Here is a 24,702-nt window from a genome sequence, read left to right on the forward strand (position 1 = left end):
TTCTATTACTACACTCTTTCGTTTTTCCAAGCCAAGCTTCAATTTTCGGTTTTCTTAGCGATTAACATCCGGTTTTGCGACAACTTTGGATATTGTACTTTGACACGCTTTAGAATAGTGGATGCAGTACGGAGAAGCGGTTTTATTAAGTAGTGCGCATAAGATCAGAACTTACGACAAACATTTGTGATTCGCTTTTTGTTTTATTTGTCGAATAATTTTCAATAAATTCTCCTGAAAGTACTATGCGAAATCGAAGCTGGGTGCAAACTCAACGAATTTGTGAATACTATTTTCTTTGCACATTTTTCCGTTACCTGTTTATCACCCTATGATCATCGGTTCTCGACATCGCGAGCAATATAAATAGCCATCTAAATGTTGCGATATCTATTTCTATTGATTACACAGTATCGAACTGAGCTCTCAGCACGACAATCATTTCACTTTGTGCTCACACATCCATAAGCATACTTTTTAATTGTTCCTCTGTGCAAAACGATCGAATGATTGAAGTTTAAGAAAAAGTAATCGTTAATTCAAATAATTTTCGTTTTTCTTCATCCGTATTTAAACACTCCCGTCCGTCAGCTTCATCTGGTATAGCACAAGTTTTTCAATTCTTTACCGGTAAATATCATATTCATCATTATTTATGTTATATTTTGTGTTTATGTTTGTTTGTACAGTCAAATTGCAGTTTGTAGATAGTTTCATGTGACCTTCATGTGGTGTTCAAAGTATTAAAAAATGAACTTCTTTTACTCTTTCTATACTATTTGTACATATATCTATTTATTTTTGCAATCAAATTCCAATAAATAAATTCTTCAAGATAGAACTTTGCGTAATAAAAAAAAATCCAACATTTGGTTCATTTAGTAAAGTAGTTAATGCATGCTATAGTTTTATTTAATTAACGGTATAAAAATAACTTCAATATTTAATTAAGGGTCATTCAATAATGATGTCACAGGTTCAAAGGGAGAGGGAGTCTGTGATTTTGTGACATATTATAAGTCTAGTCAAGTACGAGACACTGAAGACGGCCTCACAGTTGAGGTCGAAATACGTATCTGCAAAGATAACAAAACGTGGTGGAATAAAATGGAAAGTACTAAACTCGTCTTAGACAGTTGAACATTTATTTATTCATTATGTACATGAACATCTTCAACAAAATCATCATTTATTTCTTCGACGTCGATTAACATATCTACTAGGGCATTTTTCTCTGTACTCGAATCTGTTGTACTGCAGAAACTTTCAGTCATTAAAAAAAATAACATCTTCTTCATTCAACTTTGATATTTCAGATTAGATTTATTTAGAAGTCGGTCACCTAAGTTTATTAAAGGATATTCTTAGAATACCTTCGAAATTTCCCTCAGGAATTTCGCCAGATCTCAAGGGATGCTTTCAAAAAATGTTATAGAAATTCATCATTTTTTTTTTAGCAAATTTTCTAGAGATTCCTTTAGATCTTCGAAGATTCATTTTGAAATTCCATCGGAATTTCCTTTGAGCATTCTTTCGGGAATCTCATATAAAGTTCTTCAGAAATTCGTTTAGGAATCCTTGGGAAATTTCATTTGCAAATTCTTTTGGGAATTACTTAGAGAATCCTTTCGAATTTCCGTTAGAAACTACTACGAAAACTCCTTTAGAATTTTCTATCTTATTCTTTAATAATTTTTCGAAAGCATTCTTTCAACATTTTTTTTTGGTATAATTTCTGCAGGAATTTTGAAAGGAATATTACATTGTTTTAATTTCTGGAGAAATTTATAAAGGCCTTTCGGGAGGTTCTACGGAAGAATCCCTGGAGGAATATTCAAATGAACTACTGTGGGAATTTTATGAATTATTCCTGGAGGAGTACCCGAAAGAATTTCTGAAGGATTTTCTGGAGAAATTTTGGAAGAAATTCCGGCAGGAGTTTGCAAATGTATTTCAGGAGGAATTTCAGAATGTATTCTGCAATAAATTTACAAAAAAAACACCCGAATAAATTTTCGAAAATATTTCTGAAAGAAGTTGCTAAAGAACTATGAAACTTCTAAGTAATCCATCGGTAACTCCTCTGATTCATTACTGAATTCCTCAAAGAATTTGTTCAAAAATTCTCAGCAAATAAAGCTAGAAACAACTTCTGAAATTCTTTTAGGAATTCTTTTGGAAAATCCTCCGGAATTTCATTAAGGAATTCCTTTAGCAATCCGCCGGAATTACTTTCAGGAATTACCAAACAAATTCCCAAAGGAATTTCCAAAACATTTGAATTTCTTGAATTTCACTTCACATTGCTCCAGGAATTTCTTCGGAGTTTGTTTTCCATAGAGTCTTTCGGCAAACTCTCAAGAAATTACTTCGGATATAGATTTAGAAATTCTTTCGGAAAGCATCAAGATATTCTTTCGAAAATTCAAAGAAGGAATTCTAGGAATTCCTTCAGATTTTCCCTAAAGAATTCCTTCAAAAATTCCTATAGGAAAATCTTTTCTTTAAATCCTTAAAGAACACTTGCATCTTGAAAATTCCTTCGGAAATTCCTCAAGAGATTCCTTCGAAATTTTCTTAACGATTTTTTTAAAAGAATTTCTTCGGAAGCTCCTTTGGAAATTTGGTAGGAATTCCTACGGAAATTCTTTCGGAAATTGTATCAGGGAAACCTCCCGAAATTCCCTCAAGAGAATTCTTTCGGATGTTTTTTGGAAGTTGCTTTAGAAATTCCTGTGGAAATCGGTGTAGGAGTTTCTTCGAACTTTTTTTAGAAATTGTTTTGGCAATTATTTAAGGAATTTCTCAAAGAAATTCCTCCAATAATTTCTTAAGAGATCACTCTAGGAAGATGGAAGAATTCTTGGAAATCCTCTTGAATTCCTTCAAATTTTCATCCAGGAATCCCTTTGGACGTTTCTCCGGATATTCCTTCAAAATTTTTCTCGGAATTTACTTCTGAAATCCTTTTAGGAATCATTTGGAAATTACTTTAAGAATTCTTTTCGAAATTTCATCTGGAAATTCCTTTTAAATTTCCGTTAGAAACTCTTCGGAAAATTCTTTTAGTATTTCCTATTTGATTCATCAATTCATTTTCGGAAAAAAATATTGGAGAAGTTCTCAAAATAGTTCTCAAAAGTTCTCAAAAGAATTTTCAACAACTCCAACTATGAAGCCTGGAAACTTCGTACCGAATCGCTGCTGTTCCGGGGGAGTTTCTGGACGTATGTCAAAAATGACGCTCCAGCGGCGGAAGCTGCCCTAGCGAAGTGGGCTTAAGGTGACGAGAAAGCACGAGCAACAATTTTGCTGCTACTTGAGGACAACCAATTTGGCGTAATCCGAGCTACGAAGACGGCAAAAGAAGCGTGGTCAGGGTTGGCCAAGCACCATAAAAAGGCAACGCTGTTTACTAGGGTTTCATTGCTGCAACGGATGTGCGAAACCCGGTATAACGAAAGGAGAGGATATGTAAGACTATCTCACAAAAATGGAGGATCTGTGCACGAAGCTCTGTAGTGCAGGAAAGGACCTGGGAGAGGATAACATGTTTGCTTTCATCCTGCGGGGGCTGCCTAAATCATTCAACGCATTGACAACGGCTTTGGAGACACGTGCCGACGACAAACTCACGTTAAACCTGATTCGAGAGAAGCTGTTGGACGAGGTGAGCAAACAAAATCCAAATTCGAATCGGGGATCAGCACTGAAAGTCGCTGGTAGAAACCCCATTGTGTGCCATTTTTGCAAGCAATCTGGCCACAAACAACGGGACTGCAAGCAGCTCAGAGAATCAAAAGGTGGTTTAAAGAAACAGAACGCTCTAACTATCGGAAACGGTAAAACGATTGAGGACTGGATCATCGATTCCGGTGCGAGTTCGCACATGGCATCCGACAAATATTTCTTCGATGAGTTGGATCCGGCATCAGATGAGGTGGAGTTAGCAGATGGTCGCGTAGTTGCTGTAGCTGGAACTGGATAGTTCTGGAAGAACGAACAAAGTTCGATTGCATCGCGTGATGTTTGTGCCAAAGCTGTCAGCGAATCTCCGGTCGGTACTTGATATTTATGACAACACCGATTGCAGAGGAGAAGTTTGAAGGTGAAAAATGCAAAATCATTGTCAAAGGAAACGAGATCGTCGTAGCAACGAGCAGGAGAGCAGGGGACTATATCGACTGGAGAAACCCGAAAACGCGATCACCGCGAAGGCAACTGTATCTCACAAGCGAGATTGCCAACACACGTGGCACCGGAGGTTCGGACATCGGGAGCCGGATGTATTGGATGTCTTGTTGCAGAATAATTTGGTCAGCGGAATGAAAGTAAGCGATTGCGGAATACGCGAGGGATGCGAATGCTGTGTAAGAGGAAAACAAGCATGCAATTCATCCCCAGTTCACTGCTGGATACTCGGCGAAACAAAATGGAGTGGCTGAGCGACGAAACCGATACGTTATTGAAATGTGTCGGTGTATGCTGCTGAATGCCAGGAAGCCATCAAGATTTTGGGCTGAAGTTTCAAATACGGCCGTATATCTCCAGAACTATCTTTCTTCTCGAGCTGTGACATGCACGCCGTTTGACCTCTGGTGGGGACGAAAGCCAAATGTTTCCCATCTGAAGTTGTTCGGGTGCAAAGCGTTTGCTCATGTACCAGAAGAAAAACGAAGCATACTCATTCGAAGATATTCTGCAACCGTTGCCTCAAATGCCAGGTGTAAATCAAGAAATAATTGGAAGAAGCTATTGTGAGAAGGTCCGAGCGTTCGAATAAAGGTGTCGTCCCACAGCGGCACCGTGAAATAAGCAACATGACCCTGAATGCTGAGCCTACAACATACGATGAGGCAATGAATGAACCAGAAAGTGAATCGTGGAAAGCAGCTATGGAGGAGGAGATTCAATCGCGTCGTCTAAATTCGACCTGGACCGTTGAAGCTCTCCCAGATGGCCGGAAGGCTATCGGCTATGAATGGATGATATGGAAATGCTAATATCATCTTCCAAACTTAAACGTACATGTTCATGATACAATAAGAGGCGAAAGTATAGAATTGATAGTTCCGTAGGATACGGCAGGCATGAAGAATGTTTTTTTATAGAAGTCGATTTGAAAGCGAGCGGAGGGCAATATTTGTGATGGCACATATCGCACGACCTTCCTTCTGCCAAACTCCCGTATGAAGGGGGAGGGAAGAATATCAGTGTGGAAGCTGATATATCTCCGCCAGTGGAAAGTTTATAACATTATTTGGAGCCAATTTTGGAGAGATGTGTGTAATGCTGAATTATAATAACCTTTCGGGAGCTCTGCGCATTTACTAGAATTTTTGTGAACGATCAGAATTACCTACCATTTATTACAAAACCTTAATGTTCTGCTTCTACAAGTGAATAGGCTTCCAATAACTCAGGAACTCGTTTGGTCTTCACGAATTTAAACATGCAGGGATTTTCATATGAAAAAAAATCATACCTGGAATTTTTCGAGAAATTACTGGAAAGTCAGGGAAAGTCAGGGAATTTTATTTTCAAATTTGAGTCGACACCCTGAAAATCAAGGTCAGAATCAATTAGGTCCATTTGAAAAAAGTTCCTAGATATGGTAAAAGAATGGCCACTTGTTTGGAGAAATTGTCAAATGACAATTGAACACAATTCCGTAACCTTTTTTTTTTAAGTCGATACTGACCGTTAAGCCAAAAGTCTTCTAATCAATTTCCATTTTGCCAAGCCGATCGATTTATCTAAACTTATATCAGGTCGGAAATTGTTCGACCGAAAATGTAGTTTGGCCATTTCGCCGTAAATATCATTTGGCCAAATGGGTGGACATTTTTGACCATATTATCCGTTCAGTGATTGACATTTGGCCATGTGACTCGATGGGCCAAACAACATTTTCGGCTAAATTACCCATCCTGTCAAACGACCATTTCGGCGAAAAGGCATTTCGGGGTGATGACCTATTCGGTCAAATGACCATTTCGGCCAAACGACGTGTTAGGGAAAACGACTTTTTTGGTCAAATTACCAGTTCGGCCGTATTTTGCTTTCAGCCTATGGAATTTCCCAAGAATTCTTATGGACAATACACTAGTCCAGCGGTTCACAACCTTTTTCTTGAGAGGTACCCCTTCGAACTTTTGCATTAATTGAGGTACCCCCTCTTGAAAATGGGCTTTCAAGCCTCTTGAAAGAATAATTCCGAGCCATTTGAAGGGAGACTTCCGAGCCTCTTGTAAGGACCTTCTGAATCTCTTGAAAGTAGGCTTTCACGCATCTTGTTGAGAGGCTTTGCATATTGAAAGGACACTTCAAAGCCTCTTGAAAGTACGCTTCCGAGCCTCTTGAAGGTAAAATTTCGATGCTCTTGAAAAGAGCTTTCCAAGCCTTTTGAAAGGAACATTTCGAGCCGCTTGAAATGAGTCTTCCAAGTTTTTTGAAAGGAGGCTTCCGAGCCTCTTAAAAGTAGGCTTCCGGGCCTCTTGATAGTAGGCTTGCGGGCCTCTTAAAAGGAGGCTTACGAGCAGAGCGTTAATGAATAAAGCTTCCAATGAATGATTAAATTTGTTATGATTAAATCATTCAACTGTATGATTAAAGATTATGAATAATGATTTATTCGGTTTTGACAATGATTAATGATTATGATTAACGATTAAATTAATTTTTGACAATGATTAAGGATTATGATTAATGAATAAAACGTTTGAAGTATGATTAACGATTACCAATCATGATTAAATGTTGACACAATATGTGTATGATTAATGATTAACGATCGATATGATTAATGAATAATGATTATGAATAATCAAATTGAATGATTTCAATAGTGATCAAAAAGCAAGTAACCTTTCTTCCAAATTGGGTTATTAAAAGGTATAGAAATTATATGATTATGATTAAAGATTAATGAATAAAAGCGATGTATGCAATGATTAAAATTGATGATTAATGAATAAACTCAAAACAATTATGAATATGATTAGTGATTAATGATTAAATGTAAAATTCTATGATTAACGATTCGTGATTAATGATTAAATCGTATTCTTTGTATGATTATGATTAATGAATAATGATTAAATAACCCATAATTCATTAATCATGATTAAATCTATGATTAATCACTAATGCTCTGCTTACGAGCAACTTAAAAGCAGGCTTTCGAGCTATTTGTAAAGAGCTTTCTGAGTCTTTTGAAAAGGACCTTCCGAATCTCTTGAAAAGAGCCTTTTGAGCTTTTTGAAAGAAGGCTTCCGAGCCTCTTGAAAAGAGGCTTTCAGACCTCTTAACACGTCGGCTTTCGGGCTTCTTGAAAGCAGGCTTCCGAGCGTCTTGATAAAAGGCTTCATAACCTCTTGTAGAGAAGCTTCCTACACTCTTGAAAGGAGCTTTCCGAGCCTCTTGAAAGGAGGCTTCCAGGCATCTTGAAGGAAGGCTTCCAGGCCTCTTGAAAGGAGGTTTCCAAGCTTCCGAACCTTTTGGGTTCTGAACAACTTGAAAGGAGTATTCCGTCCGAGCCTCTTGTAAGGAAGCCTTCGAGCTGCTTGGAAGAAATCTGTGCTGGTTGTGAAGGGCAGGATTCTATTGGAATTACTAATCGCCATTCATATTATGTACAAAACAAAGTTTTGAAATAAAAAAAAATACACAATTATCAAAACCTTATCAATAAATTTTTATTGGAATTGTAATCCGTCCGCCATTATGAATTTAGGTTGATAGGGCCAGCGAAGGTACCTTCAGGGGTACATGTACCCCAGGTTGAGAACCGCTGCACTAATTTTTAAATGACTACAACATGTTTACGTTTTAGTTAGCGAATGCCGTCCGATAACTGCAACGCATTCTAGACATCAAACGGTTGTCAGTCGACGTCAGATGCAATAGAAGTGCACCAGTTTGTGCAGCACGATGCAGCTATCATCGACTTTGTTGTTTTGAAGTTCAGTGGTCCGATAACTGCAAAACTGTTGCAACTATCGAATTGCAGTCAAAAAGCATTGCAGTTAAATGACTTGCAGTTATCAAACGTCTGCTGTACAATGAATTTTCCTTGGAAATCCAACGAAATTCCTTAAAAACTCCGAGCAATTTTCCGTTGAAATCCAAAGATTTTATTATTGAAATCTACATTTTGAACAACTTTGCGCGGAAATTCTAAAGAATTTTCCATTCAAATTCCGGAGAATTCCTCGTGAAAATTTCAGAGAATGAAACTCCAAAGAGTTTCCCGTGGATATTCTGGAGAATTTTCTGTTTTAACGATGACAATGCCAAACTATACGTCTTATTTTTTCTAGAGAGCAAGATAATGTTAAAACACTCATTCTACTAGCCGCACTCTTCTACAATTGTGAAGAATTTTCTGAGTAAATTTCGAATATTCCGAACATTTTCCTGTAAGAATTTCTAATAATTTCTTACGTAAATTCCAAAGAATCTCCTGCTGAAATTCAAAACAATTTTCTTTTGGATTATCAAAGAGCTTCTGTTGTTAATTCCGCACAGTGGGACGGATTGAAAAAGACGGTCAAAAGTACAAATATGTTTTAAAAGGCGAACAAATGGGTTTATTATTCTTACCATGATGAAATATTATCATTTCAACTACATTCAGTACATATACATACATTTTCATGTATTTTACGTCATTTTCAAATGCCTCGGAAAAAACCTGCGGGCCCTAAATTTGGTTTAGTTTGAAAATATATAATGTAAAGTAGTAGCCATGCGATTTTCAGCGCTGGGTAATGATGGGTAAATTGTTTTCTGACCACATGAAAACACCACGAAATGAGTAAATTTCGAAATAAGCCCAAATTCAACTCCATAAGCCAAGGGTGAATATTTCATGAATTTGTGATACAATGCCTTCAATTGATAGTTGATTATGTTATCTTTAAATATGTATTGAGTATGAAATGATTGAATAACAAATTAGAAAAAATATTGCAAAGATATCATACTTCATATTTATATATTATCAAGGTTGTTAAAAACAGTTTTCATGCCAACTTCAATGGGCACAATATCGTCAAATTGACTCAACCAAAGTAATTTACAATGTTTTATAACCTGTATAATGCGAGAAAAATATTTAAAAATAGAATACATCATTTTGAAAAATGACCTTTTGACCCTCTTTCTAAGGATTCGTCCCTCTGTGCGCCGCCGGCTAAAATGGCTTTTGGCGTGACGCCGACCAAAATTCGGACCAAAGCCGCCGCCGCTGAATATTGGACCGGCGCACGCCTCGTAGTAAACCTCGGTTTGGACTCTGGAATTGCTTGATAGAAAATCGTAATTACAGTCATCACACAGGAATTTGAAGTTTTTGAAAAAATGTTTCAAAAAAATCCTATAGTGACCTTCTCATATGGTCGGGGTTCATAAAATCGTAATTACAGTCATCGCACAGGAATTTGAAGTTTTTGAAAAAATGTTTCAAAAAAATCCTATAGTGACCTTCTCATATGGTCGGGGTTCAGTCAAAACACACCAAGCGCCAATGAAAAATTATCAATTTTTTTGCAAAAGTTACACGAAAACTTTCAGGTTTTTCAGAAAACTTTCAGAACAGATTCATTTAATCACAAATCTCATCAGACATCATTCAACGCCATAACTGAGGATCTCCTACAACAAATGTACACATGGAATACTTTCCGTTTTCCTTTTGCGAACAAAATATCACAAGTCAATCAAAAAGTCGCTTGGTGCGGTTTGGCTGAACCCCGACCATATATAGACGATAAAATACAATTAAATTTTCGTTACATTTAAACTGCCTGACATTTTTTTCAAATTAATTTATCGCTTGACGCCTCCAAGTATAATTCTTACTACTGATGCCAAATGTTAAATGAAACATTTACCCTAAAAATGCTGTTGCCTCACCTTTACCAGAACTTCGACACCGCTAGTGCAAGGAATGTGTTACGCGTTTTAAATAAATTCAGCACACTTTTAATATAATGTTTGGTCCTCACTCGTGCCCCGAGGGGGTGGCCATATCGCCCCATATGATAAATATAGGCATCATAAAAACACTTTTTTAAAACCAGTTTATAAGATAATGAAACGTCATTAATTAATGTTTCTTGATGTCAAAGGCAGGTCATCATAAAGGTGTTCCATGGACAAATCAGCAGTATTCGAAGGAGTTTCAGTATTTTACAAAGATTACCGCTTAGAGTGGCCAATTTCCCCTATCAAGCCCAGGGTATTCTCGTTATCGTCAGAAGTCCATTGTTTTTTTCTTACTTACTTGATTACTTGATAGATAGAGCTTCCTCCTCTTAGTGAGCCTACGCCTAATGGAGTATCATTCATATAATCCATCGTGTACACGTCCTACCACGAAGCCTACGGCATCTTCCGAGCTATCTACTTTCTCTATTAAAAACGGCTCTTTTTGCTATTTCAGCACACGTATCAAATTAGTATCCACCCCATCGTGGTCTGCCGTGAATTATAAGAATACCCAAATTCAATGTTTCAAAATTTATGACTTTTTTCGAAAAAGTGATCGGAATCACAAATTTGCAGCCATAAAGAGCTGGATTTGGTTTTAATGCCTTCTAGGATGTCCAAAGAAAAACGTAGCAAAGATATTGGCATTTGAATAATGCATTGGTTTTTCAGAAACTAAAAACTGTCTGGTTCTGATGCCTATATTTTGATAACCATCTGGCTTGGAGTGCTGATAATCTGGGGTTTAATGTTCCAAAGTATTGTAAATTGTGATAACTAAAATTGGTATTTTTTCGCGTATTGAACCAAAATTTAGTTCAGGGTTGCGCGGATTTGGCGCGGGATGGATTTCATCCCGCGCGGAAAATATTTCAGGATAGCTGTAACAATTCGCTGCCTTCTAATGCGTAATCGACGGGGCGATTGAAATTTACCCAGTTATTATATAATTATCACAGAAATGAAATGCCAATAATGATTAATCAAATATTCACCAAATTCAGCCTATTCTGCTAACAACTGTATTATTACCTTTCTTGTACACTTTTTTATTGCTCTCTTAAGTACAAGGAAGGCATTCTTTCCATTATGTGTAATAATTTGTTTTTTATCCTTTATTTTTACTAACAAACAACAAGATAACGACAAATATTCTCGGCAAAGACATTCCATTCTCGCTGAGAGCCTAAAACTAATAAAAACATAATAATCAAATTATTTGCGTTTAATCGAGATTAATTTCAGAGGCCACGTTGCCGTTTCGAAAGATTAGCCTGCCTTGAATACTTGTCGAAAGCCTACAATTCCTTTACCTATTTGGTGTCTTCCTTCAAACATAGTTAGGTGTATCCCATTGAAATCATAAAATTATAATTAATACTATTTTCTGCACGATTTTCTGTGTTATGCAAAATTTGTGTTTAGCGCTTGATGAATGCATATATCTATTTTGTTGTACATTAATGTAAATATGCACATTTCTCTCGTACAACGACTGACCGCGTTTTCCTTGTCCATTCACTCCCACGAAAATCCCTAGGAGGAGGCTCCAACAGCAACAATTCACCGGCCAGTCATCAGTCCTCCGCAACACCCTCTCCAGCAGGCTCGCAGCAGTACCTTTCATCCAACAGCTCCGGGGTAAGTAGCTTCATGGGCAGCAGTCGGCGAGATTCACGTGAAGCAGAAACTCAGTTCGTGGATCATCCGTCGTCTCTGGGTGGACCAACGGCTAGCAGTCTCACCGCGACTGGCAGTCCCCACAACAGCCTGGAGTACTCGTTGGTTAATATCAACGGTTCCATCGTTGGTGGTATAGGAAGCGAACGGCAGCGGGATTTGGCGGTCAGCGCCGTTGTGTTGGACGAGTGGCTGAAGGAACTTTCGGCCATCACCCAGGAGCAGTGCATTATGATGGTTTCGGATCAGGTGCTATCTCAAAAGCTGGGGAAAACCAGCTGAGGTCGATCGGGACAAGGAGGTATCTCGCGTAGAAGGCCGATCAAAACTAGTTGATAAGAGAGCGTTATTTAAATTTTATTAAGCTATACAAAGTCTATTCTATCGTCTACTTCTGTTTAAGATTTTTATTATTGCATTATGTTTTAGATCTAAACTGCGATCTTGTGTACGTCTGAGAAACTTCGTTATGTTTTCATAATAAGTACATCACATCTGTTTATTTCAAAAATGAAAACTATTTTATATTATAGATTTAATATTTTATATGTGTCTTATTTTCCTTTTCAAAATATATGTTTTATTTTAACTAGCTCATGCGTAAGACATTTTTATTTTGGAAATGAACTGATTTTAGGATTGCTATGAACAAATTTTTGAAGGCATAACTTTGGGTCTCCTGCGTGCGACTTTCTCTCTCTTCATATTTTGAACAAACTCAAACATTACAACGACTTTCAACTAACTTCGATCAATGATCGAATAAGCTATCTTATAGAACAGTATGCACTAGCTACTATCGTAACAACAGCCGACCAAAAGCCAAAAATAGCATCATCACGTCCATAGGAACAGCCCTTCTTAACAAACGATATTGTTCTGGTTTGTAAGTATTTACGTATTATATTTGCTATATAATGATGGAGGAGTTCACACAAGTTGAGAATGCAATAAAATTAGTAACGATTATGCCGCGTATAGATAACAAAATGAAATAACGATGTTGTAAAAATGAAACTAGTGAAATGTGTTTTTTTTTCGATGAGCGAACTTTAAAATTTTGTATGAAAATATAACTGGTTGATATTTGAGAGCGAGAGACACTAAGCTGATATAGTTCTATCAGTTTTTTAATAAAACAATCCGAATTTCTTTAATTTTTCAGAAGAAGATATTTTTAACGAAATAAATTCTTTTTAAAGGTTTTCAAAGAGATATCACAAAAATCATACGGTAAAATACTGACTGCGGTACTAACTAGAAGAATGACATTAAGCTTCGATTGAGTAAATTGGATTCTTCTAGCTAAATAAACGAAACTCACTCACTCATTCATGGGTCTTTATTCTTGACACCTCTCCGGGTACATAGGGCCAACGTATAAGGTCTCCATTCTGGACGACTGCTCGTTTTAGTCTTGACCTGAGCCTAGGCCAGATTCCTTCCGACTTCATTAATTTCAACCTGCTGTGATATCCTGCCGGATTCCAATCCAGCGCTTGCCTAAAAAAATGTCTCAGCTTTTTGTAACGCGTGGCCGACCCACCTTCATTTAGGGTCTCGAATTTCTGTTATTGTATTGTTATTTATTGTCAACAGTCAATAGTTCTAGATGCAGAAAGATTGAAGAACGATTGCGATCAGAGGTTACGGCGGCGTGTGTTGATGTCCAGCATGCTAAGGAGTGTTGGGCAGTCGATGGGAGATTGGTAGAAGTTGGTTCCGAGGCGTTTAGTACTCAACGAGAAGGTTACAAAGATGCCGTTTAACCAATGAAGAATTTAAATTCCAAGGCTGTTACAAAATGACTAAATTCCAAATCGCGTAATCTGCGACTAGCAAATTGGAACCCGCGACTACAAAAACAAAACCATGATCAGTAGAAAAAATGTAATAAGGCCGTTACAAATATTGAACTAAAATTATGTTCTAAGATCTCCAAAATGTCAAGGGGAGGGATAATAAAAAATAAACATTAGAGTGAAAAAAAAACTCCTCGGATTATTTGAAGAATGTTTTGAAAATCTTTAAAATTCACCGATTGCTCTCGCAAATTATTATTTTTGGGCAAACAAATCCGAGGGGGGAGGAGACATAATTGTTTTTAAATATATGTATCGGCCTAATTTATGCCGCATAATGTTTTGAATGGTAAAGCAGAAATAATTTCATGGTTTATAAAGAAATGGATACTTGCATTACTAATAGCTTAATCAAACTCCAGGCTTCATCACTTGATAGTGTTTTGATGTCAAAGTTTACAGACTTATTTTTTACTGAAAATAAAGTACATGACGTTTCATGGCAAATATGTACATTATTATATCAAATGATAAAACTCGTGAATAGGCTATATGTTGTTGATGGCTATTTCACAGTCAACTGAAGGGTTTCGAAGGCTGCAATAGCATGAATTTGAATCTAGAGTGATAAGAACAGTTGGCGACGATTCACACACTCGAACTGACATCTATACGAAGTTCTAAGTAGGTTGTCCAGATGGCGTTGGGTACCACTTAAATCACAATTTGGTTAATGATAATTTTGAAGAGCAATCAAATGTGTTAACTTTTTAGAAACCCAGAGGACTATATAGTCCTATAGCATCATTAAGAACTTGATTTTTCCTGACTGATTCTCCAGAATCCAGCTCCTAGAATCTTACACAAAAAAGCTTGAAGAAACTATTGCTATAGCTATTGCGAGCAGTGTTGTAAAATGTCATTGGCAGGGCTGGTAGAGACCGAAGCCACTCAAAATAGTGACTTTAGTAACCAAAGCTGACGAAAAAAAGGACCAAATAGTGACTTTCAGTTGCAGAAAAAGTGTCCAAATAGTGACTTCCAATTTCAATTGCAAGTTCGATGAGACGAAATCAAGCGTTTTTGGGTCGAAGGAGAATATTTTTTTCGTAATTTGTGGCGGAAATCACCTTTCACTCACCACTCTTTTCTCTTAGAACGAACTCAGAAGAGAAACGAAAATCGTACTTGCTAACTTTTATCTACTTAGAGACTAAGTAAAATTATTTCCCTCTCTTTTAATCCCACGGAAAATTTAATCAAAATCAGTAAAAAGCAAGACAACTCAAAACTATGAGTAGTCGTCAAGCGAATCAAATTTTTACGTCAGTGGAAGTGAGCGAAATATGGTTATCACTCTTAAAGACACTCCTTACGGAATCAAAATTTGAAAGTACTCGCATTTTCAAGGGCACACCACTCGATACGGAAGCAACGCACAACTGTCATTTTTATAATTTCAGATTGGCTGCGTCGCAGCATGCGTAAAATTATAATAATGACAGTACTTCGAAATTTGGATTCCGTGATAAGGACAAACCTGTTTTTTTCTGAAAATTATTTCTCGGCGAAAATCTGCGAGAATGAGCATTCTCTTCTCGTGAGAATGAGTGAAAATTACGATCATTGGATTAGCTGAACACCTACTTAAGAAAGATGCAGAGAACTCTACGATTTATCATAGGTTTCACGGATGTTTTTGGAATTTTTAGTGAGACAGGAACAACAGTAGGATCGTTTTGGTAGAAAACGATACAAAAATTATGAAGATTCATGTACAACAAGCAAGAGGTCGAGCGTTCAATCCCAGGCTCGACCTCTTGCTTGTAATGAGGACCATGCTCTCTAAACTTTTAAATATTTTTACTCCAAAATCCCAACTAACATTTAATGTCAATGTAAATGTTATTTCAACTCGTCTATACGGCTTCAAGCTGAATATGTGTGCTATACATATGATCAAGAACTTCTATTCAATGCTTTTACCAGCAAATCTGGCGAATCTATTCAGCTGTTTTTGACGTGTCTGCACAACTACTTTACAGCATGTTACACAATTTTTCTCAATCTTTACTAAACCATTTAGTAATATAATTCGCTTCAATGGCGCTTATTCAGATTTTTTGAATCTGTTAAATAAGTTTTATACAGCCACTGAATTCAATTTGATTAAATATTATTTGAGAGGAGAGTAAATTTCGGGAGTTTATTCAATGTTTTTTTTTGTGAAAACTCAAATATCAATTTTTGTTGCTACCTAGATTCGAACTCCTGATCTCCTGATTCAATGGCCGCTGCTCTGTCTTCACCGTCACTTTGACATATGTAAATAACAAAGAAAATTATGGATGTGCTTCTTCGCATACCCTATAGGTTGTTTTACTAACGCTATTTTCAGATTCATGCTGTATAAACGTTAGAAAGAGGCCTACATGCTGCTTTCAGCATTATTTCAACCATTATTCAAACATCTATCAGCATGTTCTGTTGGCTAACTTTTATCCATCATCAATCCCTGAAATTGTTTTTAGGCAACATTTTCTCGACCTGTATAGATGCTACTTTGCTGCTAATCGTTTAACAGTAGCCGTCAACAGAAATATCGCTTCTAAATGGCTTGTTTTCTTACGCTATCTGCTAGCATCAATGATAGCGCTTTGTCAGTTGCTATAAGAGCAGGTGAATATCTTTGTAGCTGCATTACAGAAATCAATAGCTCATACACAGCTCCGGCAACAAAAATCAAATGTAAACATAGCGGTTTTGACGTTCCATACTGATATGCTATTAAAAGAAGCAGTAATAGGTTTACTTAAACGTTGTGTAATCTTCAAAGGTACAGAAGTTGCCTAAAAGCTTCGTTAGTTCATTTATAGCGCCATTACGCTATATTGTTAGTGCTATAACAACAGCAAAAACGTTTTCATTGTGAATACTACTCACCGTAATATGGGAAGTTGCTAACAAGCAACTCAGTTACATACATGAGCTCTTAACCGATAAGCTTTGTTGCTAATTCAGACAGAGCTGTTTTATGACTATATGAAAGCTGCATAAACGATAAAAGATTGAATATATTCGGCACACTGACTTGCTGATAGGTAGTTGGGTAATAGTCGAGTTGAAGTTTAAGGGATTATTTGTGGAGGCTTTTCTTTTATTCAGCATTGGCTGCTTTTATTCAAATATTATACAGCCAAAGGCTAGAAGTTGAAGCTTTTAGCACCAAAAATGTTAGTTGGGATATGTAGATTTTTCGACTTGCTGTGCGTATTCATGAACGATTTTTGCTATGGAATTCAACTACGCATGCAATCTCCAAGATTGGGGAGACTTGATCGCCTTTCTTGATATCTACTCAATAAATATATATTTTCTTGAATTTTTTAGGCAAATTTTTATATGGATGCCTGATTTCCAAATATCCTGAAATTGTGGTGAAATGATGGCATTTTTTTCAGTGAAGATCATTTAGCATATTTATGGATTTGTGCTGTGAAAAAATGATAGCAGTTGATCATTATTGGGAGAAGTTGTTCTAATTTTGGCCACTAAAAAACATCTTCAGGAGGAACAGGCATGAATAAAAAATCATGAAATCATGAATCAGGTCAGTTCATGAAACCATGATTATAATTCATGATTTCAGGAACATTATTCATGGTAAGGCAATCCTCAAAAGTCGACAGTATGCATAACCGGTTATATTTCGAACACTTCATTCCCAAGAAGTAAGAACGACTGAGAGGTAGCACGCCGGACTCTCGCTCAGTGTACTCGAGTTCAAATCCCCTGTTGAACTTTTTTTTATTCTGTCGATCTAAACAACCAAATTGTAACGCATTGGTTGCGTTACGCGAAAATATATCATGAAATCATGATTTATATTCATGGTGTATTTTCATAGCATGAAAACACGACGGATTCATGGAATCATGAATTACTTTCTCATTTCTGGGAACGGATTTTTACCCGTGATGATCGCATATTTGTGACATATGTATTTTGGTTGATTTTGTAAATCGTTTGTCAATCCTCCCCACAAACTCAATCATTTCCAGCTTACCACAGATAAGCAAGATAGTAAAGCCTATTTTACTGTTGTGGGATTAGATCCATTAAATTGAGCTTTGTGAACGATTCACAGGCTTTTTACAAAATGAACAAAAATGCGAGTGTTACAAACATGCGATCATGGGCAGTTTAGTTCTTGGTAAAACAGGGGAGAATCAAGTCTCCCCACCTTCCCCTACTGCATAAAGTTTGAGTTTAAAAAAATTCGAAACCGACAGGTCTCTTGCTTGCATAACTGTATACCAGTTTATGAATTGTGACGTAAAACACCTTCAACTAGCTACTGGTGAAATGCTAATAATGCTACGTTTAGACAAGGCAAGTGAATTGAGCAAGTCGCTTGAATCGAACGCGAACTGAACGTGTAAACACCTTAATTCAATTCACTTGAACGAAAAGAAAGTTGAACATGTTCAACTTTTGGCAAGTCAATTGAATTCAACTGCGTTGTTCAATTCACTTGCCCTGTCAAAACGTAGCATAAGAGCAGCGAGTTAAATGGCTGGCGATGTTGCAGAGTGATCATTTTTTCCAAGATCCGTAAGTTCATTTCCACCATGAACAAAGCATCTTCCGATGGATACATAAAGCTTTATAAAAAAAATCTTAGTCAATAGTTTCAAAATAGTTGAAAATAGTGACTTTTTGCGAGAAAAGGTGACTTTAGTGACTTGAGGTCGAAAAAAGAGACTTTTTAGTGACTAGCCCGAAAAAAGTGACCAAGTCACTTAAAAGTGACCCGCAACCAGGCCTGCATTGGCATTCATTTGTCTTTTTTCTCGAAACCTTTTTCAGAAGCACCATATAAAATTTAATATGAGTTGTAACGAACTTTTAGGACTTAAATGGTTATATAGCTTCGTCTAACAGGACATTGCTGTTAAAATAGTCTGAGACGTGGGAGGCGAAATGTTATTTGAATGACAAGCGACATTTTCCAAGCACGAGAGAACGAAGAATCGACGAACTTTGGATCGCGGAATGGCAAAAACGATATCTAACCAAGCAATGATGGTATTCTACCTTTCCCATCAAAAATGTTTATTCGCTCAAACAATTCTTCTCAAACGATAACCCCACCGAAGGGGCGGTTACCCTCCAATACCTTTTCCGAACTAAATCTATCACATTAGAGTGATTCAAATTTTGACTTTTTCGCTCCCCTGTGCTTAACCGATTGTTTTTGCTATTTTAGTAGTCCTCCCGAATTTTTAGCTGATTTGGATGTAATTTGGTTGTGCACGTGCCGTTTGAAGGTTATATGAAAATTACTATGAGAATTTCCACTTATGTAAAGGATCGTTTCGTGAAGCAGCCTAGAATCTATTTGAATATATTTAACGCATCGTCATCTTAGACTAGATCCTAAGCTGAAAGTCGGTTGTTGTTGCGAAGCAATCTAAATTTTGTGAGCAAAATTATAAAGAAAACATAAATGCTCATTATTGATATTGATGTTATTCTTTTACGGGTTAAATTGAATTTCCCACAATTCAGTATTTCCATAATAATTTTTGTTGCCAGTATCAAATCGTTTAGCAACAACGACGATATTTTCCCTTGTTAAATTTCCTATGTTGCTAATGTATGCATACATTTTTAGAGTTTAATGGGCAATGATGGGGAATGGGCGATTTTCGCGACAACGTTTAAAGGATCCGCGATTTTCGTGGCTGGAAGAGCAAATCCGCGACTGTTGTAACAGCCCTTAGTTCACGTGTTTTAATAAAATATATATTTCGTGACAGAAATTAGTTTATTCAACAATCATTATATTTAAATGTAAGCAGATAAAGATAAGGAGGGATGTAGTATACCTACAATTAGTAATAAATTAAGGAAGCTTACAGATTATTGGATGACATTAACGTCACTTGAAATCAGTACCTCCAAGTAGAAGGTGTGTTACTAATTAACCTCCTCCCTACACTGTTTACATTAAAACTCAATCCTAATTGCCCCGAAACCGCCTTCACCACACCATCGCCCCGAGCACAGCCGCCACATGCTACCCACTGGCGATGTCCATTCCACCGCTTTGACGACTCCTAGAAGTATCCACCGATAAAACATAGCATTCCATTTTAACTCGTTTGAGTCAAACCAATGAGAAAACAAATAGGGGAAACCGCCAAATGTTGAACGGCTATTTTTGTCGCCTATTGTCGAACGCACTTGCATTTCTTATGGGAGTTCAACAATAGGCGACAAAATTAGCCGTTCAACATTTGGCGGTTTCCCCGAACCTATTTCGGCGCTCTTCCAGAGCGTCTTCGACGTCATAAGCCAAAACTGATGGGCAAATCATTCAATCACATGTCGAAACCGTTAAGAAACAACACATTTTTCAATACTGCATTACTGCACCCCTCCAGCCAGAGCGTCTTCGACTTCACAAACCAAAACCGATGAGCAAATCATTCAATCCGACGCTCCTCCAGAGCGTCTTCATCATCACAAGTCGAAACCGATGGAAAGATCATTCAATCCAACGCACTTTCAGAGCGTCTTCGGCATCACAAGTGGAAATCAATGAGCAAATTATTCAATCTGACGCTCTTCTAGAGCAAAGTGTGCTCGACATTACAAGTCGAAACCGGTGAGCAAATCATTCCAGAGCGTTTTTAACACTACAAATCGAAACCAATCATTTATTTACTCCGCATTTCCGATCATTTATTTACTCTGCAAATCATTTATTTACTCCGACACTTGTCCAGAGCGTTTTCGACATCACAACTCGAAACCGATGAGCCAATCATTCATTCTGACGCTCATGCAGAGCACAGAGTGTTCGACATTACAAGTCGAAACCGATGAGCAAATCATCTAATCCGACGTTCTTCCAGTTCCAGAGCGTCTTCGACATCACAATTCGAAACCGAAATGCAAATCATTTAAATAATCTGACGCTCTTCCAGAGAGAGCATCTTTGGCATTACAAGTCGAAACCGATGAGAAAATGTCCTAATCACACCCACAGGATTCTTACAAAACAATAATTTCCAATCAGGAACAACCTGGTTCGCCTAATTCCGCCGAACGAGCTATCCGTTAAATATTGATTTTGATCGCTTGTGTGCTGTCTTATCGAGCGTGCAACTCGCCGTTCGTTGCCCGACGAGGAAAGAGGCAAAGTCATGGCCTGCTATTCACTAGTCAATGTTGACAACCGAACCGTTATATGATATTTGCGACCCTGTGACAAGCGCGGTGTCATCATCATCAATAGACATAGACCGCTGTCATCATTGAAAAGTAGTATGAAAAAAAAAATTGTGCCCGGGACATCCTGGCTACGATTTGCCGATGGGCTAAACAATAGCATGACAGTAGCCTGGATATTTGCATATCTGTTATCAATGTACGCTGAAAGTGGATTGCCCAATTTTTAAAATATCTCACCCTCACAATATTTACATGACAGCACAATCTCTTCGATGCTTTCAGCATGTATTATACAACGTACACACCAGTCAAGCAGTTTGACGAACATTGACCCCGCCCCCAAGAAAACGCTCCGGTTGCTGCTTTGTTTGAACGTGTGTGATGTTGTTCGAACAACCATTTGACAGTTGGCGGCTCGGCTCGGCTCGGCGGGCGGAGTCGAATATGTTTGAGCATTTTTAGTGAAGTTGCACAAACCCCCATATATTTTTTGGTGGTTGGTGCTTAAGTTGGCGCTTCAGTCGTTCGTGTGTGATAGTGTTGGTCGAATAAATTGATTATTCGTGTCGCTGTTGGTAAAACTTGATGGATGTTTGATTAAACGAGAGGTGGAGTCAGTGTTGGTCAAGCAGTTTGACCAACATTGTCTCCATCTCTTGTTTATTCAAACATTCATCAAGTTTTATCAACAGCGACACGAACAATCAATTTATTCGACCAACAATATCACACACGAACGACCGAAGCGCCAACTTTAGCACCAACCATCAAAAATATATGGGGGTTTGTGCAACTTCACCTACAAATGCTCAAACATGTTCGGCGAACCCTGACTCCACCCCCGACAACTCAAACCAAAATCAAACCGTTTCAATTTTTTCCAACCGAGCCGCCAACTGTCAAATTGTTGTTCGAACCTGGGAGCTGCGGACTCGATCGAATCCAATTTTCAAGATATTTTGCTTGAAACTCTCAAATTTTCTCTCAGTGTTCACTGTACACGCTACGATTTTCTCACATTGAATTATCAGTATGTTTATCTTTATAAAATTAATTACAAAGATTTCGTCAATTTACCGCGTCGTATAAATTACCGTGACGAATGTTAAATTAATTCATACCCTTCACTTATGTTGAATCCGCCGATATATTTAAATTGACGCCATAAAATTGAAATTTGTTCAAAATGAGCTATATTTAGTATGAGTTGATTTATACGTGTACTCTCTCGTCTGCGCTCAAAATGCACAAAACCTCTCTCGATGCGATGGATACTTTTTGACAGCTTACTTTGGAGATTCTTTGACACTCGTTTTGACTCTATCCGCAGCTTCCAGGTTCGAACAACTTCACACACGTTCAAACAAAGCAGCAACCGAAGCGTTTTCTTGGGGGCGGAGTCAGTGTTCGTCAAACTGCTTGACTGGTGTGTACGTTGCATTAGGTCTTGTCCAAATTGATGACATGGCGATAAATCAATTAAGCGTTATCAAACTGTTCGAAATTCAACGTGGACAGGCTTTACTCTTCAAAATATTACAGACAAAATCATGAAGTATAAACAAACACCATTTTTACTTGAAATTAATATCAAAATGATCTATAGTGACAAGCTTTCGCCATACAATTTGCTGGCGGTTAACTCATGCTGGAGGGCGAAAGACATCTAATGCGGGTTTTCTTTTCATGAAAAAATATATGGTACCGGTTATGTAGGAAGATGTCCGCTACTACGCCTACCAAATATTTTTTCGATGAAGGTGCTTAATTTTGAGAAATCGAACCTTAGATGCCTTTCGCCATACTGATTTTAGAAAGTTGACTCCTAGTGTGCCGCTGTAAGCACGCTCAAAGTGGGCGATTAATTGTTTTTTTTTCAGGTACCTACAGGTCTTAAATTCCCGGTTTTCCCCGCTTTTTTCCGGTGATTTCAATTTCCCGGTTCGGTGGTCACCCTGTAATTCGAAAGAAATTCTTGGAAGCGTTCACGTTTGAACTTCTGGTTACTCTATTTGCAACGATGTTCAAACGAACGGGGTTCAAATTAAGAAGTGTTCAGACTAAAAACGGCCATATTACAGGGGGTTCTCGGTACAAATCTAAAAAATCATATGATAATTCCAGTAGGAATTTGTTTGGGAATTCCATTGGAAATCCTTTCGAGGATTCTTTTAATAATTCTTTAGAAAACTCCTTCAACAATTTCTTTAGAAATTCTTGTCCCAAATCAATTCAGGTTGTTCTTCAAAAATTCCTCCTGAAATACATTTGGGAGAATTTTCGAAAGAATCCCAGAAGAGAGTTCTGATGAAATTCCTGAGGGAAATTTCGAAGGGATTTCAAGTATTGCTTCCTAGAGTTTTCAAAGTGATTTCTTGAGAAAGTTTTGGCAGAATTCTTAAAATATATTCCAAAACAATTTCCGTAGGTGTTGTTGGTACTGAAAAAACCTAAAAGAAGGATCTTTCGAAAATTTTAATATAATTCCTTCTTTGAATTTCCGAAGGAGAAACTTTCCACGACATTTCTGGATTTATCTTTTAAGTAATTTCCGAAGGATTTTCAGATAAATTAAAAATAAAATAGTTTTAGAGGAATATCCAAAGAAATTCTTGCAGAATTTAATTTGGAATGTCCGTTCGAAAATTCCTTTACTACGGGAAACCGCCAAATGTTGAACGGCTATTTTTGTCGCCTATTGTTGAACGCACGTGCATTTCTTATGGGAGTTCAACAATAGGCGACAAAACATTTGGCGGTTTCCCCTAATTCTTTCAGAAATTCCTTTAGAACATTCTGCGGAAATACCTATGGAAAATCCTTCGGGAATTCGTTCAGGAATACCTACGGAAGTATGGAAATTGTTTTAGGAGAAATTCTTGAGAAGTTACTTCAGGAGTTCCTTGGAAAGTCCAAATTATTTTCGGAAATACTTTTCGAAATGTCTTCAAAAATTCCCTCGGAAAGGGCTGACAATAGTCATTCTCGTCGTATGAAGAAAGCGAAAAAAATTTAGTCTTCGTCATAACATTGCACGACGCAACACCTATTCGTTTTCTTCGCGCTGCATGCGTACCACGACGATAGTCGCGCAGCCAAAAGTTATGACGATTTTCGTCGTCACATCTTCACACAATTGATTGCACGTCATTATAGACGGACTGGGTAAAAACATAATAGCGTCTCAAATAAACAAATAGTAGGAAATTTGGTAACATAAATGTATCGATAACATTCATAACGCTTTCATACGTTGCTTCAAATTCATTATTTCAAAGAATTAGTAAAAATCTTCGCATGGCAGCTGCCGCTTGAAGAATAACGGTATGAAGTCTTCGTTCTTCGATGTCGTCAGGACGATTTGGTTACACGACGAAAGCTAACGTCGTGCGCGTTATTGACGATGTGTAGAGTAGCAGTGAAGACAATGCAACTCGTCGCTACTGTGGCATTTTGTGCTTTGACGATGACGATTGTCTGCCCTGTTCTAGAGATTCCTTCGAGAATTCTTTTAAATTTCTTACGAAATTCTTTTAGGAATTCCTGTAGTACGTCCTTTAGGAATTCCTTTGTATATTCCATTCAAAATTTGTTTAGAATCCCTACGGAAAATTCTTAATAATACGTACGGAAATTGTTTCAAGAAAGCCTTCCAAAAATTTGGTAATTCCCGCCGAAATTGAATTTGGAACACCTTAATTTTTTTAAGATGAATTGCATCAGCAATTATTTAAGGATTTCTCAAACAAATTCTTTCAGTAATTTCTTTCCGAAACTTTAGGAAGAAATTTTTTGAATTCCTTCGAAATTCCTCGTTTTCAAAATTGAAACGTAGTCGTCAAACCCATTTTTGAAATTCGAAAAGTTGATTTTATATAATAGGGCACTGCACGGAACTCTTTCTCTTTCGTTCCTCATAAACTTTGACTTTACTGGACTTTGTTTTGCAGCGAGAAAGAGACAAAGCAGTTCGTGCAGTGCCCTA

The 24,702-nt window shown here is 37.4% G+C and overlaps 1 protein-coding gene across 5 annotated transcripts in view; it reads left to right on the top strand.

Moving 5' to 3' along the window:
- LOC134225503 (FHIP family protein AAEL005291) overlaps positions 1 to 12,780 on the top strand; it is a 98,446-nt gene extending 85,666 nt beyond the window's left edge. For 4 of the 5 annotated variants that reach the window (XM_062705655.1, XM_062705654.1, XM_062705659.1 and 1 more), the window contains 2 exons: positions 592 to 630; positions 11,534 to 12,780. In XM_062705655.1, coding sequence (XP_062561639.1) covers positions 592 to 630; positions 11,534 to 11,955 — 461 coding nt within the window. In that variant the 3' untranslated portion in view covers positions 11,956 to 12,780. The remainder of the gene's footprint in view (positions 1 to 591; positions 631 to 11,533) is intronic. The other variant, XM_062705658.1, reaches the window with a different exon arrangement.
- The last annotated feature ends 11,922 nt before the right edge of the window (positions 12,781 to 24,702 follow it).

Source organism: Armigeres subalbatus, chromosome 3 (assembly GCF_024139115.2).
Source record: "Armigeres subalbatus isolate Guangzhou_Male chromosome 3, GZ_Asu_2, whole genome shotgun sequence".
NCBI lineage: Eukaryota > Metazoa > Arthropoda > Insecta > Diptera > Culicidae > Armigeres > Armigeres subalbatus.